The sequence below is a fragment of the Mixophyes fleayi genome, chromosome 7 (genome assembly GCF_038048845.1).
Source record: "Mixophyes fleayi isolate aMixFle1 chromosome 7, aMixFle1.hap1, whole genome shotgun sequence".
NCBI lineage: Eukaryota > Metazoa > Chordata > Amphibia > Anura > Limnodynastidae > Mixophyes > Mixophyes fleayi.
In genome coordinates this window covers 16,460,135-16,475,488 of record NC_134408.1, presented here as the reverse complement: position 1 = coordinate 16,475,488, position 15,354 = coordinate 16,460,135, and the positions used below count along the sequence as shown (strand labels likewise).

The 15,354-nt window shown below is 42.3% G+C and overlaps 1 protein-coding gene across 1 annotated transcript in view; it reads right to left on the bottom strand.

Moving 5' to 3' along the window:
- Positions 1 to 14,704, bottom strand: part of LOC142097378 (syntaxin-binding protein 4-like) — a 58,196-nt gene extending 43,492 nt beyond the window's left edge. The window contains exon 1 of the mRNA XM_075179155.1: positions 14,442 to 14,704. Coding sequence (XP_075035256.1) covers positions 14,442 to 14,506 — 65 coding nt within the window. The 5' untranslated portion in view covers positions 14,507 to 14,704. The remainder of the gene's footprint in view (positions 1 to 14,441) is intronic.
- Between the last annotated feature and the right edge of the window lie 650 nt (positions 14,705 to 15,354).

The following is a 15,354-nucleotide window of genomic DNA, read 5'->3' as shown; positions in this document are numbered from 1 at the left end:
CGTGTATTACGTGTGTGTGTGAGGGGCCACTGTGTCCGTGTATTACGTGTGTGTGTGTGTGTGTGAGTGGCCACTGTGTCCGTGTATTATGTGTGTGTGTGTGTGTGTGTGAGGGGCCACTGCGTCCGTGTATTATGTGTGTGTGAGGGGCCACTGTGTCCGTGTATTATGTGTGTGTGAGGGGCCACTGCGTGCGTGTATTGTGTGTGTGTGTGTGTGTGTGTGAGGGGCCACTGCGTCCGTGTATTATGTGTGTATGAGGGGCCACTGCGTCCGTGTATTATGTGTGTGTGTGTGTGTGAGGGGCCACTGCGTCCGTGTATTATGTGTGTGTGAGGGGCCACTGTGTCCGTGTATTATGTGTGTGTGAGGGGCCACTGCGTGCGTGTATTGTGTGTGTGTGTGTGAGGGGCCACTGCGTGCGTGTATTATGTGTGTGTGTGAGGGGCCAATGTGTGTGTGAAGGGGGGGGGGGGCAAAACCGATATCTTGCCTAGGGCCCCATGAGGTGTAAATCCGGCTCTGGCTGTAGTCGTACATAAAGTATAAAGGCATATCGTGAGAATTACATCGAGCACCCAGAACAAGAGACATAGCACGGTGCAGTTATTCATATGAAAATATTAAGGCCAGTTTTTGAGAATTACATCCAGCGTACAGAACAGGGAAGTGGGACTGTGCAATTACATCCAGCGGGCAGAACAGGGAAGTGTTACTAACAGATATTAAAGAGGTCAATTACAAAGCTCAGAACCGGGGTCCACAGCGCGATAGCAGCTTTTGATAACTTAATTGGCGCAAGTGTGCCAAGATTCCACTGGGGCGCATAGTTTTATAGACTGTGATTGGGCGGGGCTGTGCGCACAGGAGATTTTGCTTTGCAGACAAGATGATTGTAAAGAGATAAAGAGGTGGAGAGAGGGCTTTTTCAGGTCCGGTCTGTGCTGTATAGACCAGTGATGGGCAACCTGATACACTTCAGGGGCCACATTGTGTGGCCCTCTAACCTTCAAAAGGGCCACACTTTACCCTTAATCTCAGTAATAAGCTAATACATTTAATCAAAGAAAGAGACATCTATCTCATACTTGCCTACTCTCCCAGAATTTTCGGGAGGCTCCCGAATTTTGTGGAGTCCGGGAGCGTAGGCAAACTGCCCGGATCCTTGTGGTGGGAGTGGCTGACGTAGTGACATAGTCGAGTCACCATAGCCCCACCCCTACTATCAAATGCCAACAATAACGGCATAGAATAAAGGGGACGGGGCTTAATAGCAAAATTGCATCTTTAAGCCCCGCCCCTTCTTTTCAATGTTGTTATTTTCTGCGTGTTATAGTGGGGGCGGAGCTAAGGTGCCGCAACAACATCACCACACCCCCTCCTACCTCACGTCACATTACCTGATTTATAAAGTTGGCCAGTATGACCTATCTGTAAGAACACATCAGCGAGATTTAAACAAGTGCTACAAGGTATAACAAAAATATCTGACAATAAAGCAGGAAGGACCTGGGGGCCGCAGGTGAAGGCTCGGGGGGGGCCACCGGGGCCCTAGGACACCTGTTGCACATCAGTGGTATAGAGGAATGCAAAACATAACTCCACACCGCAAAAGGAGAGGGAAACACAAATGTACATGACTATAAATTAAAGGTACACTATATATAAACTTGCCTGGCCTGAGTCATTAAGGAAAGTAAGGCAAAAAAAAGAGTGAATGTTCTCCGGGACAAACCATGTTACAATGTAAGGGGTGCAAATTAGTTTATTATTTTCACATAAGTTAAATACTGGCAGTTTTTTCATGTAGCACACAAATACTTCATAGCTTTATTTTTACACTGAAATTTAAACTTGATCTAGGACATGACCTACCCCAACTAACAAATCTGCCATCTCTTTTTAAATTTACCTCCCCCTCCAATGCAACATGGTTTTGCCCAGGTGTAAAGTTACTCCTTTTTTTTTTTTTTTGCTTTGCTCTCCTTAATGATTCAGGTCCATTGTGTGCAGGCTAAGTGCAGTTCTCCACAAGGATCATTGATGCTGTGAGCTCTCTTCTCCTGTCAATCTCTCCTGTGTGCCCACTTCCTCAAACACTCAAAACATATCCATGCACCCCTCCTCCCCAAGATAGAATATCTTTTACCTGCATGCATCTTATGTGAGTATTTCCCTTGTATCTCTGCTTTCCTGTTAATATTCTGCTATGTTTTTCAGGGCAGAGCTCAGAAAGTGGAGGCATTTTGCAGTCCACAAGACACACGAAAGTCCCTGCTAGAAACTAGCTCTATCATATCATATGACAATAACATTTCTACTAATTACTGAGATAAAGAAGCCTTGTTTAACAAGCTGGCTGAGCAAGTTCTGCAGTCGCTGGATTATATAGAGGTCACACTGTGATACTGATACCATTTGTCATCTGTTTGTGCCACGGGGGCCGGCTGGCTGGCATGTTACAGTGTATTACCATCATACATTTTGATGTGTGCACATCGGACAGCAGTCTGCACCTGTCAATAGAGTTTTTTTAATACAGAAGCTTAAAAAGTTTCTGGGATAAAATGATCACTTGGTTCTATTTTCTTCTCTTTACAAATGCAGCATTTTTAGCACAGGTAAAATTACACAGGGGGGGGGGTCATTTACAAAGCGTGAATCGTCCGCGGCACAGTGTAAGAGCAACGTGCCTCAATTTGCACAACTGCACCTAGATTTCTGCTGAAACGCATGGGCTCACATAGCAAGATGTGGCTAGGTAGCTGTAACTTACTCGGTATTGAAAGAGTTAACGTTTTTCTTGTTCAAAAAAGAAATATGAAATGAAACTACAAGCAGTTTAGTTTTCATAGCCTGTATTTGTACTTTGTCACTTATTAAAATTAAGGTCATAAGGTTTGTATAGATGATATATTGGTTCAGTGCCTGGTAAGATACACAATAGCTCTCTGTTACTTGTTAAAGCCAAGGTCCTATGATGTGTATAGATAGGGCACCTGCTCATTAAGGATCGTTCTAGAAATACAGTTTTTAAGAGGAAGTCTTTCATTTCAAGTTCACTGTGGACAGCATAGGTAAACTGAGGGGGGTTCCTAGTGCCTGGAAACCCCCCTCAAAGCCTGGGGCACTGTATAATTGAGGTGGCTGGACCCTGCTCCAGCTTCACACAGTTGTGCTTGAAAAGGGAGAACTATGTGCACCTAACAGTAGTGCATGCAGCATTGCCCATGTATATTATGGGGATAGGAAAAGTTGGAGAGCAGCCAAGCACTGTCTAAAATTATAGCCACGCCCCCATGCATGCTGATCACGCCCACTGGTGATGTGGTGTGGAAACCCCCCCTCTACAAATCCTGCATTTGCTCCTGCACAGCAAACCTCACATCTCACATTGTAATGAGATTCCTGTTGTCTCCGTCAGACATCTTGGTTCCATTGTAAGGCTGAAAGACTGTAAATGACAGCTGGAATAGGAGTGGTGATTTGAAAACAAGGAATGAAAGCTGGACGGGATATGGAATTTGCAAAGAAAGGATTATGGAAAGTGGAACTATGTTGATCCTTACAAGCAAACTCTGCTGTAGGTAAGATCTCTGTCCAGTCATCCTGAAGCTAACTAAAAAAGCATTTTGAAGTATTGCTTTCAGGTTTGCCCTTTAAATTACTATACTGGTGAAGACTAGGAAATGCCGAGTAGAATAACCATATCACCTGGACTCAGGAACAGTGTCCTGTACAAAGGACAAGGAACTAGATCTAGATATACCAAAAAGGCTAGCTGCGGTCAGTAACTGGAGAAGGTAGAATGATTGCGGTAACAAGCCGAGGTCAGGATAGGAGAAAGAATGAAAGAAAAGTGTGGTCAGACGAGCAATACTCAGCAACAGAGAAGCAACAGGCAATGGAGTCCACATACATAATACTCAGTACTATTGCCTTGCTCAGTCACGAAGTGCTGAATATGATGCCAGTACATAGCAATGATGACACAACTGGGAAATGAAGATGTGGCCACAAGTTCGCATCCTGGGAACCCAAGTCAGGTAAGTTAGATATTGTTACATTTGCAGTTCAAAGGCTGAAAATAAATTTGAGCTTATTTCCAGTGATGAGCAAAAACTTCTTTGAAACTTTGAAGAAAATTGGACTCCACAATCAGAAACCACTTAACCAGGGATACGATGGAGATGAAACACTTGCATGAAACGATGGAGATGGATCACTTGGATCACTGAATCAGCTATTGGTTCAGCAGTAGGGAGACTGCTAGTGGGAATGAAGTGAATTAGTTTAGTAAAATATCTACAACCAATGCAAAGTAATATATCCTATGGAATTGGAAACTAATATAGAATTCATGAAGAGGGACCCCAAAATTCAAGGGCTGAAGAAGACTTTGAAGACGCATAAAGAGTCTTGTTCTGAGCACAGGAATCCACTTAGCTGAGGATATCCTGATGGAATTTAGGTCACCAAAAATAATGGGACAGTAGTTTCTGAGTCTTATAAATGCCAGGGTGGCCTTAAGGCTTAGAATCATGAACCATCTGCAGTACCATCAATCTCACTGATTCTGGAGTCAATATTCATAGGTACAGTAAATGTTATACAAGGGTAAGTGGATGACATAGCATGGGGTTATTTTCACAACCTTTCCTTTTTTTTCCCAAAATATTTTTATTATGGATCGTATCAGTACAATACAATTATGCGTTAGAATGTAAGTGTGTTAGGAACCCCTCCAGTCTGCTCTGAAGTCTGGTGTTCACTGTTGCCCCTAGTGGTGGGGACAGACTTGGCTGCAGACAAACAGAGGGTTGAGAGATGTGTATCGGCTAAGGAGAACCCAGGAATAGAGTGTTCAGACAGACAGCGGCGTGGGGTCCAGGCCAGAATCGGGGCCAGCAGTAGACAACGTATCCAGAGAACAAACCAAGGTCAGGGGTCACAGGCACAGGTTCAGGATCCAGGGACAGGCGTAAGATCAGGGTCACTAGCGGAGAATCAGAATCCGGGTTCAGGCAATAGATCAGGGTCAGAAGCACAGGTTCAGAGGCCAGGAACAGGCAATGGTCATACACGGGAAATCAATCTTAGGTTAAACACCAAACACAGGGACAAGGTAGCAGGTAGCAGTACTGAAACAGGACGCTATAACCGGCAGTGAGGCTCAGTCCTCACTGCCTTAAATACTCCAAGTAGCCAATCAGGGAATAGCCCTCACAAGTATTCACAGGAGTAGCCGAATACTAAAGGTGTGGTGCATATGTTTGAAGAAGTTAAGAAAGCTCATCTTTTATTGGTTTGGATAAACTTCTCTTCCCAAGAATTTCCAGCAACCCGTGTGCAGAATTCAGCCACGTACCCCACCACTTCAATGTCTTCCTTGGCAGAGACTTGTCAAGATGGCTTCAACTGTGGTGCATCAAAAAGTAAATGCATTTCATCAATAATGTACCTGTAACACTTCTCAATGCCCATTCTCTCTAAAATATATTTACATTGGTCTCTCTTCCTATCCCTCTTTTTCTCTCTCTGTTGCATTCTCTCGTTCTCTCTGTAACACACACATATAGATACTTGCACAAAAGAGAAGGAAAATTGAGCCAACCTCCATAGTACTGAAGTTAAAGTGGACAGAAGCTTCCACTGAGTTTCCTGGTTGTTGTATACCTTTAAAGGTTTAAAGCCATCTTATTTACCCCGTTGTTCTTTATTTTTAGTGGAGGTAGATTGCTGTCAACACAGTTTCCAGGATTAATCCAAAAATATCTGATTCTTTCTCCAGTTTACAAAACAACCATGATGATGATGATGATGATGTGATCTGCAGGTGTTTTAATAGGACTTCTTTGGAGGATAATTTTATAAGGATGTCATCTACGTAGATGAACATTTTAATTCCCATCATCCTTGGATAGTCTGAGACAACTCTGAGCACCTTTGAAAATGTGGATGTTGCAAGGCTGATGGACAAAGCCCTGAGTTTGTATTGGTGGCCTAGAAATTAAAACATGAAGTATCTCTTAAGGCTTGGGAGCATTGGGACACATGGCTAAAGACATTGTTTTATTCAACCTTTTCCACCCAGTTACCTTGTGTTAGTTAATGGTTAATGGATTATGGACTCCATAATGGAACTCTAGACTTGTAGTAACTTGTTTAGAATTTTCAGGTCTAACATTAGTCTGAACTCCCCCAATACTCTCCTTATCAAGAAAAGGGAAGAATAGACTTGGCCTTGAGATCTCCCAGAATGTTTAAATGAGAAAGTCTGACCTCTGGAGTTCTTGGATCTACAGATGTACTTGGTGGTGGCCAAATTATAAATTGTCGGTGGTATGCATTGGAGACTGGCGTGAGAGCTCACTTGTTGTGTGTTACTTGAGCCTAAATACAACTTCAATCTGCCCCTTACCAGAAATTGTTGGGTTCAAAGGCGCTCATTGGTTCATGCCAGTTGCCAGTATATCTCTTGGGGGCAGAAATGATGCCACGTGGTTTGCTTTATAAGAAGACTATCTTTAGGTGGCTTTGGTCGGCTTTTACGGTTTGGCCTCCTGAAGACTTGGCCTACCTGACCTGTTTGATTGAGAACTCTCTGATCATTTTGTCTAAAGAAAGAAATGAGCTTTTGGGTGCCAAAGCTTTACACATGGTACTGTCACACTTGGCTCCAAAAAGTATCTCACCCTCAATAGCAGTAGGCAAAGGTTAATTTTTTTTAAGTGGTGTCTGCTTGCCACTGCTTTAGCCAGACACAACACCTAGCAGCCACTGAAATAGATATGGATTCCACTGCCAGTTTAAATATATCCAAAGCTTCAGCAGTAAAGTTATTAGCCAGCTTAATGGCTCTTTTAAGCTTAGTGCCTTGTCTTCTTTCCATATGGCATCTGGGGGGGGAAGCAACATGATCGACAAGTAAAGTGGACTTTCTAGCCAACGTCCTAATGACGGCATCCACTTTGTGAGGACTAACCCAGCATCCTGTCTGCTCATAATGTAAAGGATACATTTTGGTCAATGTTTTAGTAAGGGAAAATGTCCACTCTGGTTGGTACCACTTATCCGTGGTAAGATCGTTCACACTGGAGTGAATCAAGAAGGAGATAGAAGTACTCAGGGCTTCACTGAACATCCTACCATGTTCCTCCAACAAAGGCTGGTGTTTGTTGAGATTAAGTATCTCCATCGTCTGAATTAGATGCTCTACCACCTTCATGTCGGAAAAAGATGCTGGCTGGGTGGTTGGAATTTGCTCTTTTTCCAATTTGCCTTCAGCTAAATCCATCAGATTCTGAGTTGCCTCTAAGAGCCTGAAATAAGCCGAGTACTAATTAGTCTTTCTCTGCCGGTGTCCTAGGGCTGTGGCGCTTTTACCACGGACTCTGTGACCTTTGTCATAACAGTCTCCTTCGATTGAATAAGAAACGTTTTCATCCGCACTGACAAGGAACTTATATGAACTGAAGCAGATGAAGCATTAAAACAAACCTGGCAGATTAATTTAGCACAAAGGATATGAGTTTCCAAGAACATACATTCACATCTAAAAGATTTGATCCTAGATATCTACTCTCTCTCCCAAACCATAGACTATAGGTTAACCTGCACCTTTGTAATTTGATTGTAAAATAAAGTTTATTTTTCTTGTTTCAGGCACTCTCTCAGTTACTAGAAACAGAAAGATACCTCCTAGAACTCTACAAAGAAGCAAACAGGAGAATAAACACCTAGATATTCAGATGGCAGTATTTGTGGAGCAGTTTGCACATGTTGGCATCAACCTACGGGAAAAGTTGGGCAACGTGAACGGGTAGGGAGCAGGTGTAGACTAGTTTTGCGCAGAGGGCAAAAGCAAGATTTCAATTTGCCAGGCAAACATTTGTAAATGAGATAACGGGAGCCGAAAGGAGGCATTAGTTCCTGTGCGGAGGGGCGCGCACCCATCTTCAATCCTTAAAAGGACTTCATTGTTGCACCAGCTCCAGGGGCAAATGCAGGATTTGTAGAGGGGGGTTTCCACACCACACCACCAGTGGGCGTGACCAACATGCATGGGGGCGTAGCTATAATTTTGCACAGTGCTTGGCTGCTCTCCAACTCTTCGTATCCCTATAATATACACGGGCAACGCTGCGTGCACTACTGTTAGGTGCATGCAGCTCTCCCTTTTCAAGCAGAGCCGTGTGAAGCAGGAGCAGGGTCCAGCCACCTCCATTATACAGTGCCCCAGGCTTGGAAGGGGGTTTCCAGGCACTCAGAACACCCCCCCCCCCCCCTTCCCTCGGTTTGCCTATGAGCTCAAAACTGCCGGATTTGTCCTCACCCAATAATTTTAATAGCATGTTGCACCTTCCAGTTCCACTTTGCCAGATAATATCATTACAAGCCGCATTTTGGCCAATGTAAAACAAAGCTTCACACGTACAAAAGTGCCAAATGTAAAAATAAAAGACAAATAAGCCTAAACTGGGATGAAGTTTTAAAGAAAAGCAGAAAAGTTTAATTTAGAGAAAGGGGAGGTTCTAAGGAGGAAGAAGGACGGACTCTTGCCGAGATTCAGGGGTGAAACCATAGTGGTGGCAGGATTGGCGGTGGCTATGAGGTCTGGCATTGAGGTGGCTGGAGAAGGACATGTATCACCCTCCCCCCCCCCAAATTTTGCTGTGGATCTCATGCATTAGACAACGCAGATCTGTTTTCAGGTTATGTTTCTTGTTTTGTTTTTTACAAATGAAGATGGGAACACCCATATATTGCACAGGACCCCATGAGGCCTTAATCCGACCAGGAGGGTTCACAATACAAAAAATATAGACATATATAGCAATGTCTCAGCACAATGTCCCTTTAAGTAATAACCCTGACACTGCAGTGATTCGTCAGCCAGAAGCCGATGTCAAGTCAGCTCCCCGTCGCCCTGACAAGTAAACTGTTTTTACCCAGAGCTGGACTTGATCTGAACTTTAAGTGACAAAAGCTTTAGCCCTTAATCCGCTTAATGCTGCTGATTACATGGACTGTTATGACCAGGAAGGCAGAGTCTGTACCAGAGAGGTTGGCTGTTGCAGACACAGCGGCCTGGGTGACACTGTGAGGAGTGACAGTCTGCGGGATGAGTTACACAGACTCCGCGCACTCCACCCCCTGCAACAATCCCGCTGATGAGATTCCCAGAATAACGCTGAAATCCAATCAGTCGCAGGTTAACTTCTTCTCTAATGCTTCACACTTTCTAATTAACTCTTAGCGGACAGGTTGTCAGACTAGAGGATGGAATTCTGGATAAATGTCCCAATGCTCCGATATCTGACGAGTATAAGGAACAGACACCTGGGTGAGGTAGTTTTGGGATTAGGCCATTCTTGTCCCTATGTGATGGTAATATATATGAAAGGCTATGATTAACTGAGATGACTGATATACACAAAATAAGATAAGTGTCCATTCATACAAATGTCCACCGCGTTCTCTTTCACTCCTCTGCAGTAGGTTCTCCTGTTAGGAAGGAGGAGGTTCTGAAACTGAGCAGACACAGAATGACTGATAGTCAGTCAAGGTTACTTTGCACATATGCTCTTTGTGGATTGGTTAATTCTCACACAGGGGCGGTGCCAGTGATGTCACGGTATCTCAAATGACTGCCTTCTTAGCTTTTTGACCTGTATCAGATCCCATAATAAATAGTGGCCTGAACACGTGGGAGGAGCTTCAGCTGTCTGTAGTGGACTACTGCCTTATCCTTTCAACAGAGTTGCAGGGGAATATCAGGATATGTTCACATAATTCCCAAAATTTATTTAGGCAAAATTGAGACAAAATAAACCCCAGCCCTGATCTGTGCAAGACACTCTCCCATTTCACACAAATGGCTTTAACTCGCCCAACCATGCCCATTTTTTCAGCGAAACCTCACCAACTTCCCTGCTAGCCCCGCCCCTTCCAGGGTCCATGAACTGGGACTGCCCTACTGCAATTGGGACATTTGGGAGCTATGTCAATATGGTTTATATCTTAAAAATAAAATGTTGGGATTTAGTGGTCCTTTAAAGACTAGTGTTTAATTTATATTCATAAATTGATAATAAGATTATTTGCAAATATTGTTATTCATGCTCCTCTATAGCTGAAAAACAGCAGATAAACTTATGAGCACTAGATAGTTTAGTGGCCCTTTAAAGGCTTTTGTTCGGCCAAGATCCACCTGGGCATGCATGATATGTGGGTGCAAAAGAGTCAATCATAACAAAACCACCTGGTCTGCCTAAAAATTACTAAAATCCCAACAAAATATAGCTCAGATTCACTATTAATCACCAAGTCCTGCCACTGAAACTCTTCAATTACTTCCTGACCCCAGAGTAAAATTTTGTAAGTGCCCCCATACAATGACTAAAGGGGAAAAAAAAACACACATATACACATGGGACTTTGACAGGTGAGGTGTCTCAAATTCCCTTCATAAATTTAGCGTTCTAAATACCAAGCCTATCTGCCACATAAATTCTTTAAGAACACAAAGACAGAACATTATTTAATGGGATTAATATGAGAAAAAGTCACAATGATTATTGGCTGAAAATGTTGATAACAAATTGACAAATGCAAAACAGTTTCTTTAAATAAAAAAAATAAGAAATAAAACACAGAAATGGAAGAACTACACTTTTGTACTAATTCTCAAAATCTGGCATCTGGGGAAAGCTAGATGTTATTTAATCAGTAACAGACTTAACTCCAAAAATTTACATTTTCAACATATTCCACTGCTGTTTTAAACCATCTTCATTCTTAGCACCAGCCATCCCCATCATGACATCTCTGAAAGAGTTGTGCTATTATGCTAATCTGTTTTACAAGTGTTTAAGTTCTCTATTGCCCAAAAATACTGGTATAATTTTCTGTGCATATACTGTACATATGAAATGTGATTAAATTATATGGATTCTTAGAATAAATACATCATCCCCCTATGTTTCTTAGGGGGCATATATATATATATATATATATATATATATATATATATATATCATTAACACTAGTTATGTTGTTACTTTCAGTGGTTACACATTTATAGAGACATCTTCTCAAACATGGATTATGGGAAGTATTGCTTGTATCAATTATGTTAACCATAAGGAATATACACTGAATTTGGAGTGAACCGAATAAACATATTTAGCCATTACCCTAAACATTACCGTGTCATTCCATAATTATCCTGATTGGGCTATAATCATTACAGGGTTATAAACCCAATCGATATTAACAGCCTATCAATGTATCTAACACTGATTGGCCCGGAGACGTGTTAAAAGAGCTTTGGGGGATTTAGATGGGTTGAGCCAGAGAGGACAGGACATGATGTGATTTGGCCATAGTTGTGCAATTGTGACACTTGTTCTGGCTCACATCCAATCATTTGCTGCCTTCCTCAGCATGGAAAACATAACGTGAACGCATCAATGTCATCATCCATCTAAGGACAGTTATTCCTGTCTCATAAATCATATGTGATCATTTATATTTTTTGGGAGTATGGGAGGAAACCAGAGCACCCGGAGGAAACCGACGATTTGTTTATAATACATTTGAGAGGTAAAGTAAGCTGAAACAATCATTCATTAATGAGCCCAAGTCACTGATTTACAGTGTGGGATAGACTATCTCAGAAATATGGCAACGATCAATATACTACCTATAAACTATCTCCGGAACGGTCTGAAGTCTTGTGAAACCTAAGGAAGAGTGAATCACTTCAGTTCACCGTCTAGACTAAGGTTCCGACTTACATTATAAATGTAATATACAGAATAAGCCGGGTAATTAAACTGGCTGATTCACGAGCCAATACTGGCACCTGATTGGCCGTATCATATTTTGTCAAACGCCGACAAGTAGAGGTCATACGCCAACCGGTTCTACCAGCATGCCTGAAAATGATCCAAACGGATCGCTCTTGGACGTGGAACGCATTATGAGGGAAACCCTTGCGGACAAATAAACAATCTCCACTCTTATAGCCACATGGTGGAAATTAATATTATTATTATTATTATTATTATTATTATTATTATTATTATTATTAATGACATCATTTATACAGAGCAACAAAATTCTGCAGCACCGTACAGAGTAATATTACTGAACAGTTCCAAAAATAGCAAAGGACATCCAAGGAGCATTAATGCAAGATTAGCATGAAATTAAGTATAATACTGTAAGTAATAGGTAAGATATATAACACACAAGCATCATGCAGACATGGTGGAGCGGATAAGAAGAGAGGAGCAAACCTAATGCCTCAGAATGCAAGGTCTTATCTCCTGTTATGTCATTTATTAATCATGTATTTCAGAATATTTCTAACAACCCCTCCATCTAATGCAATTTGCATTTTAGGCTTATGGAAATAATGGAAAGTAAAGTCGAGGACAGGAATAGGTGTGGGAAATACGATGAAAGACAAATACACTTTTTCAAACCCGCAGTTTAGTAAATATTCCCCTTAGACTGTCAACACCATATTGTGGCCACTGCTGAGCCACGGATGTAGCCACTGCTGTCTGATGGAGATGGATGGCTTTCCATGCTAAGCTATTTCTTCAGTGGTGAGGAAACATTTGCATGAATAAGCCCCTAAAAGTTTAAGGAGCTTATCAGAGCTGGAGATGTCTGAGGCGAAGTTCTGAGAGGAAGATATTTCCCTGCGCACAGCACACTTCCTGCCTGACACTGCAATTTGCCTTTTGCTCAAAAGGGCCCTCAACTTGCATTTTTTTTAGAATGGATGGAAACGGTCCACAAGTTCGTCCGTATTCAGGTACAAGTGGATCTGAAGAAACTTTTTCCATTTGAATACTGGTAGTATGCTCAGAAGATATTAAGTACTAAATTAACACCTTTTAATATTTATTTTTTATATGAAATACATTTATCAGGATGTTATTAATGCCTACTGTACATAAAATGCATTTTTATAGTTTCTCTTACTTGCAAACACATGTTGTAGCATGCTTTCGTGTAGTCATCACTTTCAGTTGGTTGTCACACCTGCGTTGTAGCTGGTGCAAGTGAAACGGCTAAAAAAACACATACCTGAGAGAAGCCCAGAGCGTGAATCGGGCAGACGGGCGTTCGCTCCACCTCGACGCGCCCTAACTGTTACGTGCATACGCCCCTTTCCTGTCCCGCCCTTTAAATCATTGGCTGTTGGAAGTGTCATTCACGTATGAAGATGAATCACAATCAATGTGAAAGATTGTGTTCAATGGAGCACAGTCTGTTCCTGAGCACGCGCGGAGCAATTTCATGCAAAACACGTCACGTGTCGGTACTTACGTTCCTTCACGGATCAGACCCAGAATGTCAGACATGCCAAGTTCTTTCAGTGTATGGAAACTTTTACAGATATTTTTCTGAATATTTTCTAGCAGCTCTTTCATATATAGGGACTAGTATTATATATTTAGTGCTTCTTTAACTTTACTGCTCCCTTAAATACATAATCTAATGACATATTTGTTCAGATCCATTGATCTCTATCATCCAACAGAGTGAGGTAATCTAGTAGCCAGATCCGGCCCTCTTCAAAATATTCAAGGCAGCGCTATGTGAAGACTGAAGTGGGCAAGTTCATGCAATTTTAGGCAAAAAGAAAAACATTGTCACCTAATACTTTCCAGTGGTAAAATTGAGGATTATCGAGCAACCTTAGACCACCTAGGTCTCAGAATTAAGGCCATCAGCAAACTTACCCTCTGTAATGCCAATATCCCTACACACCATCATGTGTATTACATCATTGGCTCCTGACTGTGGGGTTCTTGCCATTAAATTCTTAATTTTTCATAATTCTTAATATCACTGGTGAAAGACATCCAGCCGGACACCAATGACGTTTGCACCTGCGGTCGCTGAACTTTTATCCCATTTTAATTAGTAGCAAAACATTTAACTGTTAAAATGGAATATTTGGCTATTAGTACAAACTTTGTCCTTGTACCATCTACCACCTCTTTACTGTCAGTACAACATTCTTCTCCAAGAGGACAAGATTGGAGTCATCCGCTCACATCGGTCTGCAAAGGACAACTTGTTTTTTTCTTATATTGCTAAAATATTAAATTTCTTGAAGAGATTGATCTATCCCCAAACAGAAAAGGCTGCATATAGGTTTCACTTTTACTAAACTATCACGATTCACTGTCAAATATTGCAATAGCAGCTTTTTCAATAGCTACAGACACTGGGACATTTAAAGACACATTAATTAGCAGAGTTGCCGGGGTCTCACTATTGCAGTCCAAGGTTTGTCGGAAATTTCAGCGGTTTCACAAGAACTTTACTACCAAGTCCATGAAATAGATAAAATCTACATAAACTCACTAATCCAACACCTGCAGCCGGGCGAGGATAACAGTTCTACTCACCAGTAGATTAAAGACAGACCGTCGAATCTCTCCAGTTCTTTCCCAGAAGGTTTGAGATAGGACATTTCATTCGAGACCCTCGAATGTTTCCTCTAGGACCCCTCCTCGCCGGCGTAGCTGTAACAGGCCATTGTCCATGAGCTGTGTCCCTTCTTAATGCCCTATCATCTCAGCTCTCCCTGTGCTAATCGCAGAGGATTTCAGGCAGAGAGCGGCAGGCCTAATCTCAGCTCTCCACATGACTTCAACACCCCACCCCATCCTCTGCCTCTCTCTTCACCTCGTCTCTCCCCAGCCGGCTCAGTGTCTCTCTTCTCCTTGGCAATCCGTGGACCTCACTTAATACGGGCTGTCTCTAACCCACTCCAGCAGACGATGGGTTAATACGAGCCGGGCTTCCTGGCGTGTCCTCGAAATGTTCTCGGGCTTAGTTCAACGCGCTTACAGACGTCAAATGTTTTTGTAAGCCCCTGCGAGGACAAGTAGGGTTACCTAGAGGATTCAGGAGCTTGGTCCAGAAGTATCCTAAGCTGCTTGGAGTACCACCATTTCTAATGAAGTACGGTGGCGTAGTGGTTAGCACTTCTGCCTTACAGCACTGGGGTCATGAGTTCGATTCCTGACCATGGCCTTATCTGTGTGGAGTTTGTATGTTCTCCCTGTGTTTGCGTGGGTTTCCTCCCACACTCCAAAAAAAAAAAAACATACTAGTAGGTTATTTGGCTGCTATCAAAATTGACCCTAGTCTGTGTGTGTGTGTATGTTAGGGAATTTAGACTGTAAGCTCCAATGGGGCAGGGACTGATGTGAGTGAGTTCTCTGTACAGCGCTGCGGAATTAGGCGCGCTATATAAATAAATGGTGATGATGATGATGATACTTAACCTGAATGAGTAACTAATTATTTTCTTTT